We start from the raw sequence: 26,600 nt of genomic DNA, 5'->3' as shown, positions 1-26,600 counted from the left end.
AAGTTGTATAAAAACCTCACCATATTTATGGTGAAGCTATGTTACTCCGAAATTTCCAACTTTGTTATCTCTTTTGTTCCAGAAAATAAGGCAGACGAGTGCACAAGTGATTGTCAGATACAGAACTTTTTCAATTGAGTTTATGAGTGCCTACAAGCCCCTCAGATTTTCTGTTCTCACAAGTTGAGGAGAAAGTTAAAGCATACCCACCAACAGTAGATGGATTAGTCGAGAGACCTACACCACACCTTCTATTTTGCCAATACTCCATGAACGATGAGCGAAGAATATGAGATCTACTGAGATTCTCAAAAGCGTGTGCAAAGTGGCTCTAGATTATGGTCAGTATGACCGTCTGGATCAGAGCTTCACATAAGGTTTTTTGTAGAAGTTGTGATTAGATAGAAACAGTTAGTGTATTCTGTTCCTGTGCAAGATGCTACGCTCCATCAAGAATGTACTTCAGATTTATGGAAAATCAAATCTTCGAGGAACCAACAAAATTAATCTAGACTCGGTAAAAGACCTGATTGGATTAACCAAAAAATGGGTATTCCTCAACGTCATGTTCATAAGTATAAAACTGGACTTTTCTGGGCACCACAATAAATCTTTGTGACCGCACCTAATCAACTTTCTTATGATAATACCAGTTTTAAATTAAGGATCTTCTTTCACGCTAGTGTTTGGGCTCCTTTTTACCTTTGATATTGCTGATAAAAATGTGTAAAGTATTTACTTAGATATAAATATTTATTAAAAAAAACTATTTAAATTTTTATTCTAAATTTCACCATTTGCTTTTACACAAACCTTCAAACGATTAAGCCTTTGAACTATTGCAGCACGCACGGTTTCCATGGATATTCACGTCGCTGTTCCTTCTGGTACACTATTGCGACGGTGTTAACCTCTTTTACGCGGAAATTAAAATATCTAACGCCTTTACCAGACACGCCCCACCAAACCATTACGGAGGCCGGTTGGTGGCTGCGCTGAATCCTTGGAACAACATTTTTTGCGTCTTCAAAAGTCTTAGCACACATTTTGTTGGTTTACTTATTAAAAGCTTATTTCGCAGTGAACATTTTCTCATCAGTGAAAATAATATTTTTATGGCCGTTGACAATCGAAGAAGCTGCTTGCACCTGTCGAGTCTAATTTTCTTCGCGTTGTCAAAAGATGACCTGTCGAGCGACGGAAGGCTTTCATGTGGAAATCATCTCTAATTAGTTTTGACATGGATCTGGTCGATATATTCATTTCTCGGACACGATTTTCTGCTTTCTAAGGGGATTTATGTGAATTCTTTCTGGAACGGCTTTTACGGCTACACTGTTTCGAACCACGCGAGGACGATCACTTATTTTTCTGCCTGTCACTTCAGGCATTTTATGTAATGCATTCAGTGCAATGACCCGATTTACACGAGGAGACATCTGGAAGGGAGACACTGGAAATTCTCTTTTGAAGTTTCATTCGCGTTCACACGGGCAAAAATGTTTCCGCGACATTTTGACATTTAACACTTTAGCATCGTCTGGTTCGGATGTATTCTAGCACGCGCTTACATGTAAAGCAGAGAGCGTTCGACAACAGTTTCTTAAATATATGAATGAAAAATGCAAACTGGTTAAATAATAAATAATTTGTTGTTTTTTTTATTGAAATATATTTATAAATTCTTATACTTGAATAAAAAAAAATTAAATTAAAAATACTTCATATGTAAATAATTAACTTAAAATTAACTTGAGTATCTAGAAATGCGAGGAAAATTAGAATTCAACATAAACATGCCCCATAATATAAGGTTGTTAAAAAAGTCTTCCGGTATTTTTATCGAATTTTCAATTGTTCATAAAATTGGTTATAATAATGCGATTTAAGTCAAATATGCGCCGTTTTGTTCGATGACGAGTTCCCAACGAGATGCCAACTTCATAATGCCCCTCTTATAGAAGCTCGCTTCCCTATTGTCAAAAAACTCGGAGAGCCAATTTTCACAGGACTCTCTTGTGAACAACTTCCGACTACCAAGCTCGTTCGCCATGGACAGAAATAGGTGGTAATCACTTGGTGCGAGATCCGGACTATACTATGCATTCAAGTGGTCCAGTTGTTGGCAGTACAGGTCCGAATTGAGCGTTTGGCCATAGGGGAGCAGCTCATAGTGGATGATTCCCAGCCAATCCCACCAAACACATAGAAGAACCTTCCTGGCCGTCAATCCAGGCTTGGCCACCGTCTGGGCAGCTTCACCGCTTTTCGACCACGACCGTTTGCGCTTCACGTTGTTGTAAGTGACCCACTTTTCATCGCCAGTCACCATCCGCTTCAAAAACGATCGATTTTGTTGCGATTCCGAAGCGATTCGCATGCATCCATACGGGCAAAAATGTTTTTTTGCATCAAGTCGTGTGGCACTCATACATCGAGCACCTTTTTGCATCCAAGCTTCTTCAAATGGTTTATAACGGTTTGATGACTCATGCCCAGCTCTTGGCCGATGCTACGGCTGCTACTATGCCGGTCTCTTTCGATCAATTCTGCGATTTTATCGCAATTTTCGACGACAGGACCGTGGCGCCTCTTCGATCACCTCTGCACCAGAACGAAAACGTTGAAACCATCGTTGTGCGGTGGAAATGGAAACTGTATCGGGTCCATAAACTGCACAAATTTTATTGGCAGCATGAGATGCATTTTTGCCTTTATCGTAGTATATATTATAGTACTGTAAAATATGCCGTATTTTCTCTTTATTTTGCTCCATGTTTGCGACACTATAACTCACGAACGACTAAAAGCAAACAACAATTAATCACACACGTGTTAGCACGTGAAAAGAGCTTTCCAAAAAGCTCTAGCGTGAACCGATGCGACGAATACAACTAGAACTACGCGCTTGCAAAGACAAGCTTGCGGAAAGACTTTTTGGCCAACCTTATATATTTTAAATTATACCTACTTTACTAGCAAAAATAATCGTGCATTTCCCAAGCAGTGTTCGGATGTTTGTCATCTTTGTTATCTTCCGTTTGCTTGAAAACCAACACATAACTCAGAACCTTCTCCCATAAAAGAAGAAAACGAATGAAGCAACTATCAAAAATTGGAAAGATTGGAAATACGAATATGAAGAGCAAAGCGTGTCGCCGAGTACGGGAGACAAAATCCCTTCTCTCTTCCCCGACCGTCCTTCGCCACCGAACAAAATGTTTCCCTTCCAGATGTCTCCTCGTGTAAATCGGGTCAATGCGTTTTTCCTTAGCTCCCCACTGCATTGTTAACAAGCGAAATTTGCCACGAAACCGAGTATAATTTATGAGTAGACAAGAATAAATAAAGGAATTTTTTCTGCGAATTTTTTATTGCCGGATGCATTTTAAAAATTTTCACAGAATTCATGGCAAGACTAAATATAAATCAAATACCGAGAATTCGACTCACGCGAGGGTTTTTATCATGCAAATTGCTCTTGAGTTAATAAATCCACATACATATTTTAAATGAGTAGGCAATGAAATCTTTACTAAATAAATACACAAAGAGATACCATAAGATGCACATCACCAGCTATCGATGTAGAAAATCTGCCTAAATAACCAACTTTTTTGAGCTATTCCCCCAGCAGTAAAAATAGGATTTGGAAAAAGGATGCACTTTATGTGGAATATTACTCTGGACAGATTATGTAAGGTACACATACGTGAGCAACTTGCTTCAAAAACAACTTTTCAGCCCATGTGCTAAATAACAATGAATCTTAGCGAGAACTGATTTTGTTTCGTATATACCTGTATTGGGTATGGAAATAAGTTTCCACTTACTTTTCTTAGCCAAGGCTACGAATTCTTTACACAATTAAATAATACATGATATTCTTTACTCCATCTTTCAGGCAGCATACGGATTCCTCTGACGAAAATTTCGAGTTCTTTTGACTTGACCCATTCAGTAAGCCAGGTTGCGATGCTCTCGTAAGAAGTGAATCGCTCTCCAATAAAGGCTGACTGCATTGATAGGAACAGATGGTAATCCGAAGGTGCAATGTTTGGGGAATATGGCGGGTATGGCAAGATCTCCCAATGCAGTCCCTCTAAATATTTCTGCATCGATTTGGCAACGTGTGGCCTGGCATTGTCATTGCAAAAAATTCAGTTTGTCAAGTCTACCATCCCATTCTGGCCGCTTTCCTTTGAGAGCTCGATTCAAACGCATTAGCTGCAGTCGGTAACGATCGCCAGAGATGGTTTCACATCGTTTGACGCATGAACATTTATCTTCACTGTCGATGGGCTTAGTTCACCTGGCAGGCTCCAACATTGTCGACGCTCTTGTTAAAGCACTAAAATTGCGGTAGTTTACACGAAAGGAAACACTAATTTTTCCAACGAATCTGTTTGAAAATATGGGCAACAAATCGGATTTCTCGTCTTCTTTGCAGTTATTGTAAAAAAAACTTCAGAAAATCGAATAAAATTAACCTTTTATATTCTTTGTGTGCATCGCAATTATATTTTTTAGTTAGAGGCGTTTAAAATCAAAGAACAGGGACATTTTCAAGCTTTTTCGAAATTTTTTAATATTTTGTTCTCCCTTTTTAGTTTATAAACTTTGTAAAAAAAACATTAAAATTGTCACGAAAATGTAAAATCTAAGAGCGCTAAAATCAGAAAAAAGTATATAAAAGTTATAATAACTTCAATAAAAAAGCGACTAACATCAATTTTCGTTACATTCCTTCCTTCAGTTGAAAATCTGCTAAGCACTTATTGCTTTTTTTATCGTTTCTGCGGTTGTACATATGAAAAAATGATCAGAATTTGCTGCGACGATGATTGCAAACACGTAATTTTTTTTGTCAACAAACCATAAATCTCCAGCTAAAAGAAATGATCGCCTAATGGACTTAAGGGGTTAGGCCACTCTAGGATTTTCAAAATATCGAAATTTTTTTTTTTTGCTTAAAAGATGCTTTAAACTCTTTAGAATATAAAACAAAAAGTCCTATGCGTGAAAAAAATGTTTATCTCTAATATTTCGCACTTTTGCGCGAGCGCCTCTGACGTCTCTGAACCGACTATTCAAATTTAAAGCGTGTTTATCTCAAAACGTGATTTTTCAAAACGGCAAGCAGCATAACACAAACAATTTTTAATATTTTCACTTGTAATTGTACAAGGATCTTTAGAACATTATTCCGCACTGAAATACGTACGGATTTTTTTATTAATTAATTAGAAAAATTTTTATAAACAATTAACGGTTCCATTTTAGACGAAAAATTCTACTTTTGACTTCAAACATCTGCAAAATACACAAATTTCAATATTTCTAAAATCCCGTACGTATTTCTACAGCTATACTCACGTCGATTGAGAAGAATGTTTTTAATTTGGTTTAGGTGGACATTTACGTCAGTTGTACTGCTTGCCGTGAAGTGCCTTTTTCGCAGGGCGCGTTCAGAGATTCACTCCAAAGGCGCCATTTTGTAATATTTTTCAATAAAAATATTTGTAATTACACTTAAATACATGCTTAATAATATACTTAAAAAGTTTTTTCCTGGCACCTTTCTTTCAATGTAAAAAAAATCCTTAAAAAACTGCTTTTTTACAGTAGCTAGAGTGGCGTAACCCCTTAAGAAAAACTTGTTTTTTTATTCTGTTAACAAAAACATTATTTTTTTATTTTTATATTTTTTATATTAGAATTTTACTTTCTTAAAGTTATAAATAAATATATATTTGCTTCTTAATAATTTGCAATTATGTGAAGTGGTTTTTCATGAATGTATCATATTTGAGGAGGAACTTGGCCAAACAGCTGGCAGAAGTGTACGCGCCATTTTTTTATTAATATTTTTTATCATATTTGATTTAGTCGGTTATTGTTTGTGATCATAAAAATAACTCAATTTTGAATTTCAAGTGTTTATATTCATACGTATGACCTATTCATTCTTCATTCCACTCAAACATTTGCAATGTGCCCAGCCATTAAAATAGTCAATTCAGACTTAACCAAGAAGTAAAACGGATGATTCACCACCAGCTGCATGGGGCGCCTAAAAAATCCGCTGATCGCTAAAAACGAAAAGAAAAATTTGCGAACAAAATTTTACCAAAATATTCAGCCTCAAACTCACAAAACTCGCCATCGATTGCACCGCCGGTTTCATCTACCCACCAAACTGCCCTATGTGGCATATTCGACACAGCTGGGGAGCGCGTATTGAAAAAGGAGGAGAACATATGCGTGAATTTCGTTTCACCATTAAAGATGCGTGCGAGGCCCAACTGTGGGAAAATCAAAAATGAATGAAGTAATGAAAAATAGCAAAAACTGCACACAAACCGCACTAAGCGCCTCCTTGAGGTCAGCGTTGTATTCAACACGGAATTTCGGCAGAGTTAAAGCCATTTTGTGTTCGCTCAACTGCTCATTGAGCTTTATAAGATCCTCATGTTGCAGCCGCTCCTCAAGCTCCAACAAACCATCCACTTTGTTGGGCAACAATAGCCAAAGTTTAAGCGTGTCATTCGCATATGGCAACTCCACCAATTTGGCGTCCAAATGTGCCAATTCTGCGTAACGAAATTTGTGTGTCACAAACATGAAATCGACTAATTTATGGTTAACGCGATCAGTGAAAAAATTTAATTTCTCTGTTTCCTTTACATTGAAACCCACCGCCCATGGCGCATGAAATATTGCCGCCGTCGCTAAGACAAAACGATCGTCCAATTCGGCCAATTTTGAATTGAGCACTTGACCGCAACTGTAGTTCGATTGCCTCAAGAATTGGTAGTTTAGTTCATCAATGGTTTTGCGATTGAAATTAACCATTTCAGCAGGCGTTTCAAAATGTTTCGACATTTCCAGGAACTCGTCTTGAAATTTGAACATCACATGCTCTTGTACATAGATGGCGCTCAGCAAGCGCGCGCTGTGTTGAGCACGCCTTTTCACTGAGCTTAAAAGGAGTGACATATTTAGTGTTGCAGTTTGTTTTGTCTCCGTTTGTGGCAAGTGCAAAGCAGCGCGCAATGTTGCAGCCTCTACATCATTGGCGCCGTAGGAGAGCAACGTCAAAATGGCTTGCACCAATACTGGCGAGATGACAACATTCTGTGCCGGCAACTGTACGCCAAGCGCGGTGGAGAGTTTTAAGGCAAAACGATCGCTGGCAACCTTGGCTGTGAGTGCGGGCGCTTCGGCGGCTATCGTCTGGAGCACAAAAATGCGGCTGAGCGCAACGAAAACTGAAGCGGCCAAATGGGAAGATTGTAAAACGCGATTAGTGGGTAAAGTGTAAGGGTGAATACGAAATTTGCAATGAAAAGTGGAATTTTCAATAAGGCAATATGTGTATGTATGTATGTATTTATGTGTGTACATATAGTAGTAAATTATATGACTTACATGATCTGAGATTCATAGTACTGAATACAATACTTTCTAGTTAATTAAACACATTTAATATAGAAATTCCAAAGGCAACGCGTTTTCGGAGAATGTGGTCGCTTTATCGCGTTATGACTGACTAAATTTCCTCTACACAGTGCGATTTACGATTAGTCTTAATTTTGCTAAGATCATAAATAATTTAGCTCAGATTGTCAAATAGTCAAATATACAGTGTGGAGACAAAGTATGCATATGTACATCTGCGAGTCTTATCAAATAAATATCGGTCAGACATTAATATGAAATAATGTTTTCGTATAGAAAATGTTAAGCTCATATTTAGATCAATAATAATAAAAAATAATAATAACATCAAACTATAAATAGCCTATACTACTCTTTAAAGCTGGTCGGTGTTTGGATTTCGAATTTTGAAATAATTCGACAAGCAGCCCTTTTTTAATTCAAGATACTTCGATTCTGGTAAAAATGATCAAAATTCAGTAATCGACGGCGATTTATGTATATTTCAATTGTAGAACTTGATTTTCTTGCACCTCTATTAATTCTAATTGTCCAGCTGCTTTTTGCGTTAAAATTATATTGGAAATGGAAAACTCACCTTTAATTATGTTAATTTCAAATGGATTGAAGTCTCTTTGCCTACATATTGCAGTGCTGAATATAGCAACAAAGTGTCGTGTATAGATGAGTTAAGCAGTAGCATTTAGGTTTGAAATCAGCTTGAGGTTGAATTGAAAACTAAGCTATCATATTTCTCAAATCTACAAGATTATTTCATAAGAGTATTTCGAATTGAGAATCGTAGCTTCTTCAATGAAAAGTATTTTCTTTTTATGGCAAAAAAATTATTTCTCAATTTGATAAAGAGCTCTGGAGATTTTCAGGGTCCCCAAGAGAGCTCAACGAAAAATAATTCACGCTAAAACATTTACAACGAAAGCATCGAAAGGATCGATGAACTAACTGGGAGATGACAAGAGGAAACTCAAGGACGAGAACTGGAAGGGATCAGCCGAGGATCGGGTAAAATGGAGACATTTTGTGAAATAGGTCTACGCTCACACAGAGATGTTGATGATGATGATAAAAAATAGCTACACATTTTTTTAAGTAAAGCAGAGGATGGGTACAATTTTTTGGACCTTTGTGAAGGAAAAATAAAAGGAGGTCAAATAATATCGATTTATATCTAAACATTTTATACCAAACTTACGGAAAAATTCATGTTTCCCATAGCACGGGTAAATACTAAATAACAAATAAACACAAAAATAGATGTCTAATTCTTTAGCCCATCGAACAAGTTTAGTAGCATCAAGAAAACATTGAGATATCATTTTTCAGTTGGTCTCAATATATTCAATTCAGTTCAAAATGTCATAGATGAATTAGAAACGTTTTCTTGATTTTTCTCTGCAATTCAGGGATATGTTCATAAATGATGGCAGATCACGCGTGACTACTGTCAAATTAAATGCATAATTTTTTCGGTATTCAAATTTATTTACAAATCGTACAATTGTATTACAAAAACTGACGCTCAGTGAAAAGTGTTCATCATGCGTTCAGGCCAACTTATGATGTACAGCGATGAGACCCATTTTTGGCTTAATGGCGGGGTTAATAATCGAAATTGCAATATTTGGGCTGAAGAGCAACCCGAAGCCATTCAAGAACAGCCATTACATCCATTGCAAACAACCATTTGTTGCGGCCCATGGGCTGAGGAATCATCGGCTCATATTTCTTCAAAGACGAGGCTGGCGCCAATGTAATAGTGAATGGCGAACGCTATCGCACCATGATAAACGACGTTTTGATGCTGGAAATTGAAGCGCGTTTCACATAAAATCCATCTGCCGTTTAGAGGCGGCATAAAACTACAGCTCCCGTAGCTATTCGTAGAACAACATCAAGACGTGGAGCATATATTGAAAGAGGAGTTCGGTCTAGATTATAATTATTATTATGACCTGAAAGAGCAACGCCCCTTTATTGGTTCAGCAAATTTCTCTGAGTCCAACTTTCGCAACAAATTTTAATATTTGTTCTATTTTATTGAGTTATATTTCCTCCTCTGGTAAAATATGTTTATCCAGGTGTTTGTCCCGCTAGGGCTTCCATTAGTGCTGATAAGATGATAATTCAAACTAAAATGCCCTGTTATAATTCCTGTAATGATTCTAAAACTATTTTTCTTTCATTCCACACAATAAAACCATCTATTAATGATTTTGATTGCGATGAACCCTGTAGTTTGTACCAGTGTGGTATTCTTTGTCTTTCTTTGATTTCTTGAATAATAAAGGAGAATTTACCATTTCCTAGGCACAAAATGGCTCTGAGCCTATTAATGGGGAAGTCACGCGTGTATTGGCTAATTTATTTGCCATATCCCGTTACCCATAGTTCCTATGTGCCCTGGAACCCATAGAATACGTTCCTGACAGCTCTGACCTAATATATTCATCTTACCAAGACATGTAAGCTGGAGTGAGTTGACAGCCTTGATTGCTGCCTCTACCTCCTTTATCGTGCAAGCTTTAGATAACCGCTTGCAAGTCTTTTTATTACCAAGCTGAATCTTGAAGCGTTTAACAAAATTGAATATTGAATTTAATAAGCCTTTGAAGCCTTGCTTGTGTGTCTTTTACTGTTTGCTTGGTCGTCTAATTATCTCATGCCCTGTCATTTTTGCTGGATTTATGTATGTTCAGTTCTACCTTTAAGCACCAGCTTCAAACTCTTAAGCTCTTAATTTAAGAAACAATCTAAATTTTACGATGAATTTATTTTCAGCAAAGTATGGTTGTCCTAACTCTTCAGAAATTCTCTTAGTTGAAATTACTTATGTGCATACTTTTGCCTCACAGTGTAATTTTTTAAATGAAAAAATATTTGCGCATAGTCTTTTCCCCCCGTTCTCTGCAACCAAACAAATGCGATTTTTCATGATTCCGAGCTACTGTTATCAATGGAAGTACAAAAAAGCAACACCTTTTTTTATAAAAAATGTTTATTTGAGTATTTTGTGTCATAAATTCCATGATTCTCTTCTTTTTTCTTTGTTTTTTTTCTCTTTAAAATTACACACACACATAATGGCATGGAGCATAAATTAATATTACGAGTAAAAGTATTCAAGTCTTAGAACAAATATTTGATCATATTTTTCACTGTATATTAACGACATGTCCAATGAACAATACAGCCTGCGGGCTTCGTATGGCGAACATGAACGGATGATCTGCCGTGAAATGAATGATTCTGTTGGGTAGCGAGAGCGGGATTAGCTTGATAACTGTAATAGAGAAGAATTAAAAAAAGGAGAACAATTAAAAATTTGAATTTTTTCTCAATTCGTTAGGTTTGAATGTGGCTTTGTTTTTGTTTTTCCTTTGCTTTCTATTTGCTTATGTAAATACTTACATGATGCTGCTGCCGCTTCGGAGCCTGCCTCATTGACATCGAGGAATGCTTTGTGTTGCACTTGCGACACACCAACCGGTTGTGAGCGGAAAAAGCCTTTCAATTCAGCCTGGTCGGTGAAAAGATCTGTAATGCCGAGCTGTAATGGAAAATGGGCAATTAGTTAAATGAAATTTGCTTAAAAGTGTATTAGTGACAATATATGAAAATGAAAGCAAGCTAAGCGCTTAAGCAGAACTACACTTAACTCAAGTAACTGAAATTTTAACTGGTGAAAACGAATACTTTTCCGAAAGTATTGGCCTGTTAGGTGAAACAGACATAGAGATATTTCGAAAAATCTTTTTTTGGGCCTATTTTAGCTCAAATCCACAGTACAAGACATGGGAAGCCACAATATGAAATAGAAATTTCCATAAAACTCATAATAAGGGGCTTGAAATTTTGTAGAACCTGAAAGTCCTGAGTTGTTGATGAACAGTGTATGGTTAAGACCTCCATCTATGTACTAATGGGTGATGCGGCTTTGTTAGCTTAAGAAGATCCCATGGTTGCGTTTAACCCATCCATGGCCCTTCTTGGTTATTAAGATGAAATCCTCCTCCAATTTGAGGTATACAAATAAAGTTTTACGCCACCTCCGAACGGCGGATAGTTTTTTCGTGAAGAGATTTTTTCATGTCAGAAATACACTCGGCAGTTTGCCATATCTAGCTGAGGGACGACCACTATTAGATACAAAATTATGTCACCCTAAGGTTTAAGTTTCTCGTTTCCCACTCTTAGCGTTAAGTTTTTCTTTTTTTATTAAAACGAAAGTCACTGCAATTGATTTCTTTTATACATCAGTCAATCACCATTTGATATATGAATAAACAAGAACGCCAAAATCTGTAGTGGCAATTTTCTATCATTTTGGTATTTTGTGCTTAGAGCGTCGTTCGAACCCGAGCTCTATTGGTAGCCAGCTACGGCGGGCAAGCAGAATGGTTTTACAACCCTTCAAATCAATATTTTTGTCCAAAGCTCGGTGCGCTGATTGGCCGCGAATAGACCGTAGATAGCTAGAGGAACCCACACCTTCACTTTGCACGGAGAAACCAAATAATTTCGATCGTGAGTGATCTTAAGTTTTGATCACCAGAGGCAGAGTATTGCTACTTTTTCCGTACCTTATCATACCCCCAGCCTCCATATACAGATTTTTATGAAGAGAGACGTTGTACAAGAAATTCAGAAGAATTTGCTACTTTTATAAATCCTATAGTTCCTGATCTGCTTCGCTTTCAACTCACCTTTTTCAATGGACCTTGCATGTCCAACTCGAAATCCACGCGGAATCTTGGTATTCGTACTGTCACCGTCTCCATTTGCATGCGCGACGTCAACTTATTCAAATTGACATTCTGCAATCGTTGTTCCATCGCGGGCAAACCATTCAACTGATTCGGTAGCAAAACCAACATTGAAATATTTGAATTTGCATACCTCATTTCCAAACCGGCTGCATCCAATTCGGGAAATTCACCATAGCGGTAGATGTCATCATTGTACATCATATTGACGGGCACTGTCACCTGTGGCGAAACATAGAAATTCTGTTGCTCCGTATCCATAGTGGAGAACTCATTCGCCCACTTGGCCTTGAAATGTATGGCGCTGACAAGTATCGCCTGCGTCTGTGCATCTAGTTGATTTGGTGTAACCAGTTGCTGTATAATATTTTGCGTCTTTCTCGCCACCCAATCATTGATATTCGCCGCCGCCGCATATGGCGAGCCAAAGTCAGTCGCTTCGATGGCACTCTCGAAGTAACGAGCGCGTTGCAGCATATCCGCTTGTACCCTTAATTGTTGGCTGTGATACATTTTATTTGCAATTACCAGTTGTGAGCTGCCGGCGTTTAATTGCGTTTGCAACAAATTGTAGAAAAGCTTTTCGGTATCTTGTTTAGTGGCGGGTAGTGAGAGTGCGCGTTGCAATTGGAACGCTGTCTGGCCACTGGCGCCGGTATAGACGAACGCCAACAATAATTGCAGCGAAATGGGCGAATAAACGATGTTGCGCTGTGGCAGCGAGCCGGCAATTATGTAGAAAAGATCGGCATTGAAATCGTTATGAGAGTTTGATGCAGCTGCAGCGGCAGCGGCAGCGGCTTGTGGTTTAAAACGATCCTTGAGCCCATCACTGCTTCCTGGGCTGCTATTGGGCCAAATTGGTTTCCTATTTGCTGAGTGCGGCGGCCGTGTGGCTAAGGGATGTGGCTGCGCCTGTAGCAGTGGTTGACCCTGTTTTTGCTGTGCCGGAAACTGCAAGCTGACAAATGATGATTGTGGAGGTTCAGCGTAACTCGTGCCCGGCAGTGACTGTGGCACCTCATTTGTTTTTGCTGGAATATTGTGATGTTGCGTCAATGAAAGGATTGAGCCGGTAGCGGTGTTGGCAGTGGTGTACGTCTGCTGCTGATCCACATAATTTGTGTGTGTGTTGGGCGACTGCAGCTGCCCCTGCGAAGTTTGCGGTGTATTTTGCATAGGTCTTTGTGCGGGCTGTGTCTGTGCCCAGAGTTGTTGTTGTTGCTGCTGCTGCTGTTGGTAAGGCGTTTGAAATGATTGCGCCGCCGCATAGCCAATTAGTAAGGCAACTAAAAGTAGAGTAAATAAAAACACTCAATATTTGTATTAACGCTGCAAAAAACGAAATGTAGCAGAAAAACTGCTGGTTGTTTTTTAGGTTGATTTGGGGGGAAATCCAGCAGTACGCAAGAGATCGCTTGCGTTTCGATATGCCTCCCAAAGAGCCAAAAAATTATCGGCTTCGGCGCCATCGAGTTAGAGATGTGCAGCTACGAGATCGTAGTAGCTCCGAACCATCGAAAAAAGAATACAGTGGCACAGTTATCGAAAAATTATATATGCATTTTCCCCTTTCAGTTGTCCTTTATGTTCTTTATCTTAAAGCCTTGCTTAAACACAATTGGGATATCCACAAGGGCTTCGTAATATCGTATTGCTGTGCGTTGTAGACTTGAAAACGGCTAAAAGTATATTGAGGGGGTTTGCAAGGTGCCGTACCAGTCATATTATGTTATGATTACTTCGCAAAGTCAAAAAATATGTAGTTGATTGCGGTTTCGAGTTGCTTAAAAATTTATTTAAACGATACATAAGACAGTACGACAACATATGAATCACATAAATGTGTGTAGATAGAATATGACCTTTAGGAATTGAACTACAAGCACTTCGGTTAGATAAAGTCTTGCAAGTATTTCGCATTCTCGAGGAAAGGCAGATAGTCGACTTTTTATTTATTGTTTGAATTTGAAGAGGTTGCAGAGGTTGAATCATTTAATACTCAAGAATTTTATTTCCGGTAAGGAGTTTTTTAAGATACGCTTTGAATTTTAGTTTAAAAATTAAATTTTTTTAACATTTTTTGAACTCCCTCAGTTTTAAATGTTAATATTTGCAAATTTAAGTGTATCGATCTTGAAATTATGCATACCGAAATGTACATACATACATATATAAATGCGATAAGTCAGCAAAATTTTGTATGTTGATAAAATATTAAATAATCTGTATTCGCTCTGTACAGTGTAAATAATACAATGCACATCAACGGAAAGGCCTTTGTGCACTTTGCAGCTAATTTTAGAGGACAAAATGATAAGGTCCCAAAATAAGAAATAAAAACATACTTCATTGTGCAACGAGTAAAGGCAGATTATAATACCTTATATGTAAGTGTATGGATCAAATTATTCAAATTTTTAATTTTAAAATCATAATTTTTTTTTGATCGCAGAAGCTTTCGATATGTAACGCAAATCTTATATTTCAAAAAAAAAAACACTAACAAATTATAAATTGAGAAATAAAAATAATAAAGTTAAATTAAGTAAAAATAATGAAGTTAAGTAAAATACAAATAATGAAGTAAAATAAAATAAGAATAATTGAGTGAAATAAAATAAAAGTAATTAATAAAAATACAAATATAACAAAAATTTGTATATAAAAATTAAAATTAAATTTAAAAAAAAATTTAAAAACAAAAATTAAAAAATAAAAAAATCAATAAAAAGAGTAAAACAAAAATAATTACTTCATAATAAATAAAAATAATTTAGTAAAATAACATAAAAATATTTACGTACAATAAAAGAAAAACAGCTACGTTAAAAAAATAAGAATAATTCAGTAAAAAAAAAAGAATAATTAAGACAAATACAAATAGAATACATAAAAATGTATAAAAATATGTATGTCTAGTGAAATACCAAAGAGCAATTTGTAAATTACAGAAAGCATTTAAATCGTTGCATTAACGTAAGTGGTCTCGGTGGTTTAGAATTTTTAATAAATCTATTTTTTTTTCTTGATATTTCGAAATTATAGACTTTTAAGAATATACTGTGATATTTTTGCAAGGATATTCCCAGTATTTTCGCTTCTACAGCCGTTTTAGCAGGTAGAGTCAGATTCGTCACGCGGCCACTCTCAAAACTTCAAACTCAAAATGATTTTTTTCGGTCTGGTGTTGTCAAAAAAATAAAAATAAAAAAAACTATGCAACCGCATCGTCTGAAATTTTTAATATGTTTTTGACAACACCAATGGCTATCGCCTGTACTAGAATCAAATTAATATTACAATTATTTCGTATTTTTTATTAAAAAACTGAAAAAAAACGATTTTTAGAGTGTCAAATCCGCGCCGGTTAGTCAACGTTTTTTTTTTTAATATTCTAGTACGGGACGTAGCTACAGTCATACTGATTAATATTTTTTGTGGTAAATAGAAATGCCAAAATGGACAACACCGTCCAGGTCCAATTTTTCGGGAGGGTCAACTTCAGCGCCATTTTAAAAGTTATTTAAATTAAAAAAAAAAAATTTTTTTTTTTCATTTTTGTATGTAATAGAAGATAAATATATTAAAAAACCCTAAAAACTTTAAATATCGTTTTTCATTCTTTCTTTTTATTGTAAAAAAAATCCTGAAAATACCCTAAATTTTCGAGCTCTAGACCACCAGGACGCCTTAAACTAACCAACAAAGGGTCTTATTTAACCCTAGAGTTTAAAAAATCATACAAAAACTAAAAAAATCAACTAATATATACAAAAAAATTTAGCATTTAATTAAATGCACAAAAATATCCGAGTTTATTTTACGACGTATTTACAAGTATTTCAACTTAAAATAGCCATAGTCGCATCGACGAAGATGGTTCTTAGCGTATAAAAAATAAGAAGTGCAAGCTAGGGCTAAGAACGCATATGCACCGCATTTTCTTCCATCATATCCGAATTTCGGCAAATCAGTTTCTGGTATTTCCATTGAATTTCAGATATGTATGTGTGTATGTACGTTCTCAGCGAATGCGATTATTTATATTTTTCCATATTTTTTGGTGTTTGTGTTTTTTTATGTAAAATACTTTTAATTAGTAAATAGCTTACGAAAAATCCCCTGCATTTTGTTGGCTTTATCTCTCTCCACTCTGCACTAATACAGCATCAATTCTTTGTTCTATTCACTCTTTTTTCCCCCACTAGTATTCACTTGTATATCCGCTACTAGTAGTACACGATCACCAATACGATTCGGGCTGCAATTCGTGCAGTTAGTTAGTATTTAAAAACTTTTTGCGCAAATTTTTTATATGAATAACTGTTTTTCACTTGTTTATAGCTTCATTTATTTTTACTTTTAATGATTTTCTTTGCTTCCTCCTCTTTAAAAGATTACCAGTTATTCACTGTAGAACGAAATCTCGCGCACACGTATCTTACTATACACTTTGTTCATTGCGGCTACAAAGCGGCACTGGTCGTAATTTTATAAGCTTCTTAATATAAATATTTGAGGCCGTGGTTATGCTGAAATTGGCGAACACCGTGCAATTGTTGTTGGATCGAACATGAAGAGAGAGAGAGTTCGCCGATTCTCACAGCATGATATAAACACATTGACGACGGCAAACGGCAGGCATCATCAGTTAAATATTAAAATACTATTATTGTAAATTCTGCAGTATTGGAGCAAAACAATTTTGTTATTTTATTTACTCTAAAGTTCAAAGATTTTTAATATATTATATATTCTCTGTAAAAAGAACTATCTGTGATAACAAAAAATTGTTATAATGTAAATACATATGTAGCTTTTTTGTGAAATCGGCAAAAACGATTACTACTTTTGCGGTTAACTTTCTTATAAAACCGGCATACCCAAGACATACTGAACAGTAGAAGCTAGCAGTAGAGCAAAAACAACAAGTGAATTTTTGTTCTGCTTTCGGTTCCTGGAATATAAAAATCCATAAGCAAAGATCGATATAGTAATTTAAACAAAACTTGACAATTTCGAGACCAAATAAATACATATGAAAAAATCAGCTCTACTGCTACTACCTGTTAAATGTCCAATGGGCACAGCTACAGATTTGTGATGAAAAAACTTCCGAGAAAAGTTGTGGCCAACATCATACAGTTAAACGGCGCTCAGCAACTTTAAAAGAGTCAGCTAATTTGCTGACGTAACAAGGGATGTGGCGACGCTTTGTTTACCATCACCGTATCACAGTGACAGATGACATTTGGCAAATATTAAAATACACAAATTTTTATCAAGAATGTTTCTCACTAATTGTGGCCGCTTTCTCAGAAGTCGAGTTTCTGTAATAATCCACATTCTTTTAGATTTCCGAAATATTTGATGAAAATGAGTTTATTTGCACCAGCATAGGTAAAAGCTATTTGGCTGCTGGCTATAAAAATTTCACGTTTAGTAACCTGAAGTTGATCCCTTAAGCTTTATGCACTCACAGCAAAGCAATTGCAAGACTACCGGAAGTTATGCTACAAATATTATGTAGTGTTCGACTGCGGCTTTAAAGTCTCTCTTCGGAAAGGCTCATCTTTCGAAAAGTTGCAACTGCTGATGCTTGACGGAATTTCCCTAATAAGTCGTGAACAGTTGTTCTGGGAAAAATTCCTGGATTGGCAACGCTTGTGCGAAGTATGTTTTTTCATAGTCATAATTAGTGAGTGGATAATCTCAGAGCGACCACCGTAGCCGAATGAGTTGGTGCGTGACTATCATTCGGAATTCACAGAGGGAACTTTGGTTCGAATCTCGGTGAAAACATCAAAATTAAGAAAACATTTTTCTAATAGCGGTCGCCCCTCGGCTGGCAATGGCAAACCTCCGAGTGTATTTCTGCCATGAAAAAGCTCCTCATAAAAATATCTGCCGTTCGGAGTCGGCTTGAAACTGTAGGTCCTTCCATTTGTGGAACAACATCAAGACGCACACCACAAATAGGAGGAGGAGCTCGGCCAAACACCCAAAACAGGTGTACACGCGAATTATATATATATATATATAATCTCAGGGCGGAGTAATTACTGCGACTTAATTGGGAACGACAGACAAGCAAAGATGTTCGGCTAAACAATTGGTAAAAAGCACCGTGGGCTTGAAGGTAGAGCTGGCATTAAATTATTCATTAATTACTTAACCTCACATTCAGCTATGTTTTCATATGCCTCAGTTTGGTCTGCCTGCTGAGATAGATTTTCCCGAATACCTTGAGGCAAATTAACATTTACAATATTAAAATATTTTAATTTCACATAGTTCAGGATTCGTCTATGCTTTTGTAATTAAAAATAATATAGAGAAGACTTGTGACATAACTTCATTTTATCGAGACTTGTGACATAACTTCAGTTAAGTCCCTAAAAGGCATCCGTTTGCTCTTGAAGGAAAATAGGGGTTTTGCTAGGGCTGCTTCTAGCCGGCCGAAATCGCTAAGGCTACGCCATTCTTGAAAAACCATCAGACGATCCTTACAGGAATTGGCAAAGCTTTTTAAAATATTATTATTCTCGGTTAATGGGACCATTTGCCCCCATCGTTCGTGAAACTACTTTTGGACCTTCAAATTTCGCAATTTAAAAGAAAAGACGAGCCATTTTTGTTTTTGACAAAAAAACTAAATCCATCTGACAAATGCTATATTTAGTGTTTCAAACATCTTTTAAAAATTTCCACACGCTTCACAGAACTCGTGGTTCTCATGGAGCGTGCTTAGCTCTACCAGCGACTTGCCTATCGAACGACTGCTTTCGACAATTAAAACTATCTGGAACTAGATTTATTGAAGGAAATTTCAGCGCAGCGTAAGCATCAAAGGGGCTCTTCGACATTGATTACTTTTAACCAAGAAAGTTCCATTCAGCTCTCATAAAATTTTAAATAGGTATTTATTAGAAACATTGGTTACAAATTAAAAAATAATGAATGCAATTTTTTTGATTTAAATTGACTTAATTTTTGATTAAAAAACATTTGTTGCCAAAACAAAAAAGAAAAAATACTCGCGCACTTAACAATACTTTCTAGATGACGCATACCATTTTTCTCAACATCTGGGTATCCCGTATATAATTGCATTCGTCACGTTCTGCGAATGCCGTAATTATGCAAATATTTTTAATTTTTGCCAGGAAACTACGCAAAATGCCACATTCCACTCGTGAGCGTCTAGTGTACATTAAATTTACGAGAGCACGAGCAACATCACTGAATTAAAACAAAAACAAAAAAAATACCGCAAAAACCTGAATTAATTGCGGCTATTGATATTGATAACATGTAATAAAAGGTAGATGAAGAAAGAGACAAGAAAGGGATAAGAAGTCAATCAGAGCAGCAGATGTTGAGATTTGACAAACTGTACTTTATAATGCTAGAGGTCAGATAAGCTTTAATGAGGAAATTGTTCAATTTTTTACTAAAACCCCATAATTATTCTTCACTATTTTTTTCTCAAATCAAAAACTATTAAAAGTAAACAATAAACAAATTGACTTCAATGCTAACAAAAAAAAAAAAAAACAAACAAAAAAGTCAAAAAAAAAAGAGTTATAATAATAAAAAATTATATTTAAGCGCCAATGAATTGAGATTCTGCTAAAAACCTGTTTTTAAGGCGGCGAGTAAGCTTGTTAATTGACTTCAATACTGTAACGATGTACTCGCGCGTATGCCGAGTGTACGAACTGTGTGCCCAGTGTACACTTCACTTACAAATGTATGTGTGGACGTATTGCAGCGTTTTGCTGATTGTTTTTAAAACAGGAATTCCCCAAGTATCATAATACTATTGCTTGCATAATACATACATACATACATGCAAGTATACTCCAACAAACAAATTGAGATGCATAACTGATGATGTAGAGTACACTGAGAGGCTGAATGAAATTGCGGTAATAGGTAAGAATTTTTGTTTACTCACCAGCCATTTGATGCTCATTTTTTTTAACTGTTTTAATGTTTTGTTTTATTTACAGCCGTTGAAAAATGTTCATGAAATACCCAATTCTCTCCATCTGAAACTTTTTTCAATAAATAACTTAATATTTTGCATATTAGGTTTTGTTTTATAAATGTAAATTCTTTTCGATCTCTGTTAGTCTTTTTATTTAAGAATAACCTAATAATTCAAAAGATAGTACTATTTGAAAGTCCTTCAATAAAAATATTTAAAAACGTAGCAAAATAATAGTCAGATCTTGAAAGGTGCAGGCGAATGGGAAGAGTATACATTAATATTTTGTCTAAAATCCATTTTACCCTATTGCTGCTGCGCAGCGCCTTTGCGTCGACATTATTAACACATTGTGTGCGGGACACGTAAAAATACGTTTTTCGCAAACTGTGGGTAGAACGCGGGTCACGTAGTTATACGTTTTTATAGATGGGTGGTAGAATAAGGGAAATAAAGATATACGGGTTATTAATGTTTGTTGTTACCCTTTCTCATACCTAGTATTACGATGTACAAACATATACAAATCAAAATAATAACGGTAAATTGTGTTTAACAGTAAACATCATACGAGCAAATTTAAAAGCAATTAATTTCAAAACAACTCTTATTTCAGTTTTAGTTAAGTGGCGTAATTCACAGTATACAGAAAGTAGCTTTATTTATTATAATAACGATAGAGAATACATTCTAAGATAAGAAAATAAAAGTTAAAAAAAGAAATGAGAGCCTTTTTAAATTTATACTGATTTTTAATAACAATAAAATTCGCGCACATTTTTCAATAAATTACCCGCTCCAGCCGTAATGCACTGGCACAAAACGCCCGACCACAATGTGTTAAACCTCCAATATGTTCGGCCTCGGTTGTCTAGCGTAGTGCACTAGCCTGCTATCCCAAGGGTTGTTGATTCAAATCTCCACGTAAAGCACGGACCTCGCACTTTTCCAAATTTGCTTACTTTCTCTGTTTCTAAAACCAAGAAAAAAATTGTATTCCTTAACCCGAAAACCTTATCGTTTCCATTCTTACTCCCGCACAATACTCAGCGCATTATTTGCATTGTGGCTGCTAAAACCAGCAAAAAATAAAGAAAACCACACAGTTACACATTACATCAGTGGCGCCAGCAAGAGGAAGCGGGCAACCACGGTAATAGCACAGACACACCAAATTTAGTGAAGTCCTCAACCATCTGTGCGATCCTTCTCGCAGAAAAATGTGAAACACCGATGGCGCCCTAATCAGTTAGAAGGGGTTGTTCCTAAGCAACGATAGGTGGGCATTTCCATTATTTATTACTGGTAGCGGCAGACTAATCACCTACCCTGTCAGAAATTAAAATAGATTAACGGAACCAACGCAAGACTGAGTCTTGTCGGGGCCCTATGCTCCCAAGTGGTGGGAACAAGGAAAAAAAAAATATGTTTAACATGAATATCTTGACCTTTTCAAATAACTGATCCAAATTCGTGATATTCTACATATTGAGTGCATTTTTTACGTCGTTCCACTTTAGTGGTTTTATGTTGCACTCAAAGATGCCCAATCCAGAACAACAGTGATCAAATTGTCTGTGAAAAACTTTTTACCACACGAGAAATGTGCTTCGAATTATTGTCCTGAAAATTCTCTTCCGCCACACCATTATTGAGCCTCATCCGTGTTTTATGATTGGTGACATCAATTAGGTCGAATGCTATACGTTTTGGCCGCCGCACATACTTGCTACCATCTGGACCAACTCTATTTATTTTCGTGTCATCGCTGAATAAAATATAACGCCACTGATTTTGAATGAGCCGATATGTGCTTTCGAGTAAACTGAGTTCGGCGCTCTCGTTGCGACGCTTTTACCAAAGGTTTCTTCCGTGATAGTCGACCGTGAAGCCTTGCTTTTACCAATCGGAATGCAACTCTTCTTTTAGTTATTGGCTTTTCCAGGTTAACAATAATTTTTCGATGGATGTTATTAACACTCTTCATTCTATCAATCGCGCTTTTGCGAGTCTTTCGCGCTTTCTTTTTTCTGTAAACGTTTTGTGCTGTTTTAAAAAAAGTTTAGAAAAATATTTCAGAGCACGTTTAATTGCGTTGAAATATTATTCCAGACTAAACGTTTCAACCTAAGTAAAGTACTGAAGAAGTACTCCGGATACCTCATTTTGTATTTAACCAGTTACAATATAAAACAGAAAAATTCAAAAAATTTTGAACGAAGACCGAATCGTTAAGTATATTTCTCACAAAAATATCAGTGCTTCTACTAAAACGCAAAGAATCCATGCGAACCCTTCAAGAGATATAGATAAATGCACCTAAATGGGATCACACCAAATAAAGGGTGATTTTCTAGCTATTATCTTTTTAAACAGTTGTTTTAAACAGCTGACGCTCGTTTCGTGTTTTAGTTCACTGTCAAACATCATTCAGTTTGATCTATAATTTAACCATGAATCGTCTTACAAACGAATAAGGCTTGCAAATCATTGAATTTTATTATAAAAATGCGTGTTCTGTTAAGACAGTTTAAGATCCACTTTTAATCGAAAAATTGTGTTCAGCGACGAAGCTCATTTTTAGATCAATGGGTACGTAAATAAGCAGAATTGTCGATTTCGGAGTGAAGATCAGCCAGAAGAATTGCAAGAGCTAGCACAGTTTGGTGCGGTTTATGGGCTGGAGGTATCATTGGACCGTACTTCTTCAAAGATGCTGGAAATCGTAACGTAGCTGTGAATGGTGAGCGCTACCGTTAAATGATATCCAACTTTTTTTTGCCCAAAATGCAAAAGTTTGACTTGCATGACATGTGGTTTCAGCAAGACGGTACCAAATGTCACACAGCACGCGTAACAATGGACTTATTGAGAGGGGAGTTCGGTGAACATTTTATTTAACGCCTTTAGATTATTTTTTGTGGGGCTATGTTAAAGCTCATGTCTATTCAGACAAGCCTGCATTGGGAGACAACACTAAAGTATTTATATGTGAGGTACCGGCCGAAACATTGGAAAGAGTATGCCAAAATTGGCATGAAATAATCTTCAAACATTAAATTATTATATATGGACTGTACTGAATTTTACGTGTGTTTTTTTGAAAAACTTTCCTATAGCGCTTAAAAAATCACTCTTTACTTAGCATAATCTTCGTGAATATTCGACCGAGACGACGTCGTAGAAGGATGATCGAGCAGTCCCCATGACTTTCTTTTCTTTGTATTGCTGTAATGAATCCATTTTCCATCACCCGTCACGATGTGATGAAGAAAACCCTTTCCTTTTTCCCGCTAGAGCAGTTGTTCACAGGCGAAAAAACGATCTTCAACATCCCTTGGTTTTAACTCTTAAGGAACCCAAGTCCCCTGTTTCTGAATTATTTCCAAAGCATGCAATCGCTTGGAAATAGATTGGCGGGTAACTCCTAATACTGAAGTAAGCTCTTCTTGTGTTTGATATGGATCCTCATTGAGCAATGCCTCCAATTCAGCGTCTTCGAAGGTTTTCGGCCTTCCTTCACGCGGACGGTGGTCAACATTAAAATCACCGTCTTTGAAGGGACGGAACCAATCTTGGCACGTTGTTTCACTTAAAGCAGCATCTCCATAAACTTTGTGCGCTTCAACCGCCGTTTTTTTCGAATCAAAGAGAAAAATCAACACTTTCCGCAAATGACGATTATTCGACACAAAATCAGACATTTTCACAAAACCAAAGTATATGATACCAAAACAAAATCACAAATGTGTCGAAGCAGTTTGTTTACCATATGTCTAAGCTTGGTTTATGATGTCTAGGTCATGTTAGAATCGACTAGCACACAGTGCTGGCGGCATCTATTGACAAACAGCGAGAACTTAGTTGCGCACCTAAGAAAATAAATGTAACTTTTTGTTATTTGCAACTACTCATGGGACAACTAAATTGCGTTTCGAAAGATTCAATTGTATTTATGTTAAGGAATTGGCAATTTCAATGATAAAAAGAAAATCTGCTCTCTATAAATTATTCAATGAAGTATCCGTTTTTTACTTGTAGGAAAGGCTTGTGTGCAGGCAACACTGGGCAGTCTATAACTGATTATGGAATTCACTCTCGACTATGTAGGGTGATTCCATGTCTAATGATCCAAGTATTTTTGACAATGTCGTAAATTTTTATAAAAATTGGTTTATTTGTAGGCTTGGCTATAGTGAGAAGTAAACGGAAAAATTTAACAAAAAATTTAATAATTTTAAGATTTATTCAATGTTGAAAGTTTTTGTACATATCTTCTATTTTTATACTTTTTTTAGAAAACAATAATGCTTTTTTATCACTACAAAGACAGAACTTACTATTAAAACAGCAACGGCCACTTCACAGTCCCAAAGTGACGCTTTGGCATGCATTGTTAAGCAGTGAAATAATTTGACTATATTTTTTTGAAAATCTTCGAGGACAAGCAATTACTATGGACGTGGTGTCTTATCAGCACATGCTAGATGATTAGTTTATGCAAATAATGAGAGAACATTCCTCCACCAGTACACGCACATACTTTCAGGAGATAGCGCCACGCCACACTAGACCAGAGAGAGGACCATGGCGATAGTGCGTCTTTTCCTCCCTAACAAACTGATAAGCGGTTTCGATGGCATATCCTGGACGCCGTGGTACCTAGATTCTTAAAGTGTATTCGATGTAAAGATTAATATTAAGAAAAAAAAACCAAACTTCTCTTCGTTTTCTTTCTCTTTAAATTATGTTTCAAGTTACCGTTTAATTCCTAATTCTGCCACCGGACACTCTGCAGCTACTTTATCGAAATGAAAAAAATATGAATTTATTATTAACAATTACGTCATTGCAGGATTCCTGATGTTACTTCCCATTAAGGTAGGTAGATACAGTGGCACACCTAGGCCTACTGTAGGCCCATTGTGACATCACCAGGGCTGTCCCCTCTTCTCACTATACATTGATCTCATTGAACCAACCTGTAGATTTAAAGTATCTAACAAAGCTAAATGGGCTACTTCTGCCAAGTTATTCAAGGAACTTTTTCATAAAATATTGAACCTTTTTCTACCCAGAGCGATGCACCCGCATAGAAAGTATTCTTTAGCCTCTTCGGCTTAAATGTCGTTACAGCTTCTGCAGTAGTGGTTATAGGGTGCTCTCAGTCTGCTGGCATGTCTGCCAACCAGACAGTGCCCTGTTAGAACCCCAAGAAGATTTCTCATGCCCTCCCTGTTCCGTTTCAACAGTCGGTTTGTGCGGCCCATGTTCCATACTGGTTAGGTTAAGTTAGGTAGTGATGGTTACCCAGAGAGTGGGCTCACTTGGACGAAAGAGTTTGGTTCATCCTTTGTGATACCATTGCAAGAGGCGGAAAAAGAGGTGAAGAAAAAGGACGATAGGACGAAAGGGAAAGGGTTGGGGAAGGTTGAGTGTTTGTGGACTATGAACGGTGACTGGTTTGCGATTGTGCTAACCTCTCTATGCTGCTGATGAAGTTCATCAGTTTTTTGTTATCAAGACCCGCTATATCAGCAGGCGCAGAAAAGAAGTGAGAACCAAGATTCTTGAATCTTAGTCCCGCGACAGCTGGGCAGCTGAGGAGCAGGTGCTGAGATGATTCCACCTCATCCTCCATACAGCTGACGCAAAAAGGACTCGAAGTGATTCCGAGTCTCACGGCATGTGTACCCCGCGGACAGTGCCCCGTGAGGATGCCCACGAAATTTGAGAGATGAGATTTCGTCATCCTCAGAATATTCCTCGAACGCCTCCTATTCAAACGTGGCAAGAAGGACTTCGCACCCTACACGTTCGTGTGCTAACCCAGCGCTCGCTGAGTTGGTGCAAAGCCCATCCTTCCAGGAGTAGAGCGCAGGTTGTCAAGGGGATCCCGATCATCTCCTTTCGCGGGCACACCGCCTCACAGGTCCCTTGTCTGGCCAACTCGTTGGCTTCGCAGTTTCCAGCAATGTCACTGTGACCAGGTACCTAAATTATCTTTATACGATATCGAAGAATTCTGATGCAATTGAGAGAGAGACCAGTTATACTGGCCACGTCATCCTACTTTTTGCACAGGTCAGGGACTGAGTCCATAGCCCGTTGGCAGCTCTGATAGCGTGCTTGTCTATAAGCATCTTACAAGTTGCTAAAGATTGTTACAAGTTGTCGCTGTGACCTGGACCCAGTGCAGGTTTATTGCAAAGTACTGTGATAGTTCTGTCAAAACGTCAACACATTCTTTTACTGTGTTCGTGTTAATATTAGGTGATTGTAATGCTTTCATGGCCGATTGGCTATCTAAATAATAGGACTATGAATAAGTTCGTGCGGTTTTTTTCGAAATTTGAAACTTTATTGACGTAAAATGGTTA

The 26,600-nt window shown here is 36.9% G+C and overlaps 3 protein-coding genes across 3 annotated transcripts in view; all 3 read right to left on the bottom strand.

Annotated features, from left to right (window-relative positions):
- The window catches only part of LOC129244112 (uncharacterized), a 32,333-nt gene extending 15,648 nt beyond the window's left edge, over positions 1-16,685 (bottom strand). Inside the window, exons 1-6 of the mRNA XM_054881726.1 lie at positions 16,340-16,685; positions 12,165-13,513; positions 10,870-11,008; positions 10,618-10,741; positions 6,364-7,255; positions 6,155-6,305 (exon numbers count right to left, since the gene is read on the bottom strand). Of these exons, the coding sequence (XP_054737701.1) occupies positions 6,155-6,305; positions 6,364-7,255; positions 10,618-10,741; positions 10,870-11,008; positions 12,165-13,513; positions 16,340-16,355 (2,671 nt within the window). The 5' untranslated portion in view covers positions 16,356-16,685. The remainder of the gene's footprint in view (positions 1-6,154; positions 6,306-6,363; positions 7,256-10,617; positions 10,742-10,869; positions 11,009-12,164; positions 13,514-16,339) is intronic.
- LOC129245288 (ovalbumin-related protein X) lies at positions 5,924-7,538 on the bottom strand. The gene is made up of 4 exons (XM_054883370.1): positions 7,432-7,538; positions 6,364-7,271; positions 6,155-6,305; positions 5,924-6,092 (listed from the first exon to the last, which is right to left on the bottom strand). The coding sequence occupies exons 1-4, from the start codon at positions 7,445-7,447 to the stop codon at positions 5,980-5,982; spliced, it is 1,188 nt and encodes a 395-aa protein (XP_054739345.1). The 5' UTR covers positions 7,448-7,538; the 3' UTR covers positions 5,924-5,979.
- LOC129244110 (uncharacterized) overlaps positions 16,410-26,600 on the bottom strand; it is a 46,086-nt gene continuing 35,895 nt past the window's right edge. Inside the window, exon 3 of the mRNA XM_054881725.1 lies at positions 16,410-16,488. Coding sequence (XP_054737700.1) covers positions 16,410-16,488 — 79 coding nt within the window. The remainder of the gene's footprint in view (positions 16,489-26,600) is intronic.

Source organism: Anastrepha obliqua, chromosome 4, assembly GCF_027943255.1.
Source record: "Anastrepha obliqua isolate idAnaObli1 chromosome 4, idAnaObli1_1.0, whole genome shotgun sequence".
NCBI lineage: Eukaryota > Metazoa > Arthropoda > Insecta > Diptera > Tephritidae > Anastrepha > Anastrepha obliqua.
This window is presented reverse-complemented; position numbering and strand designations above follow the sequence as displayed.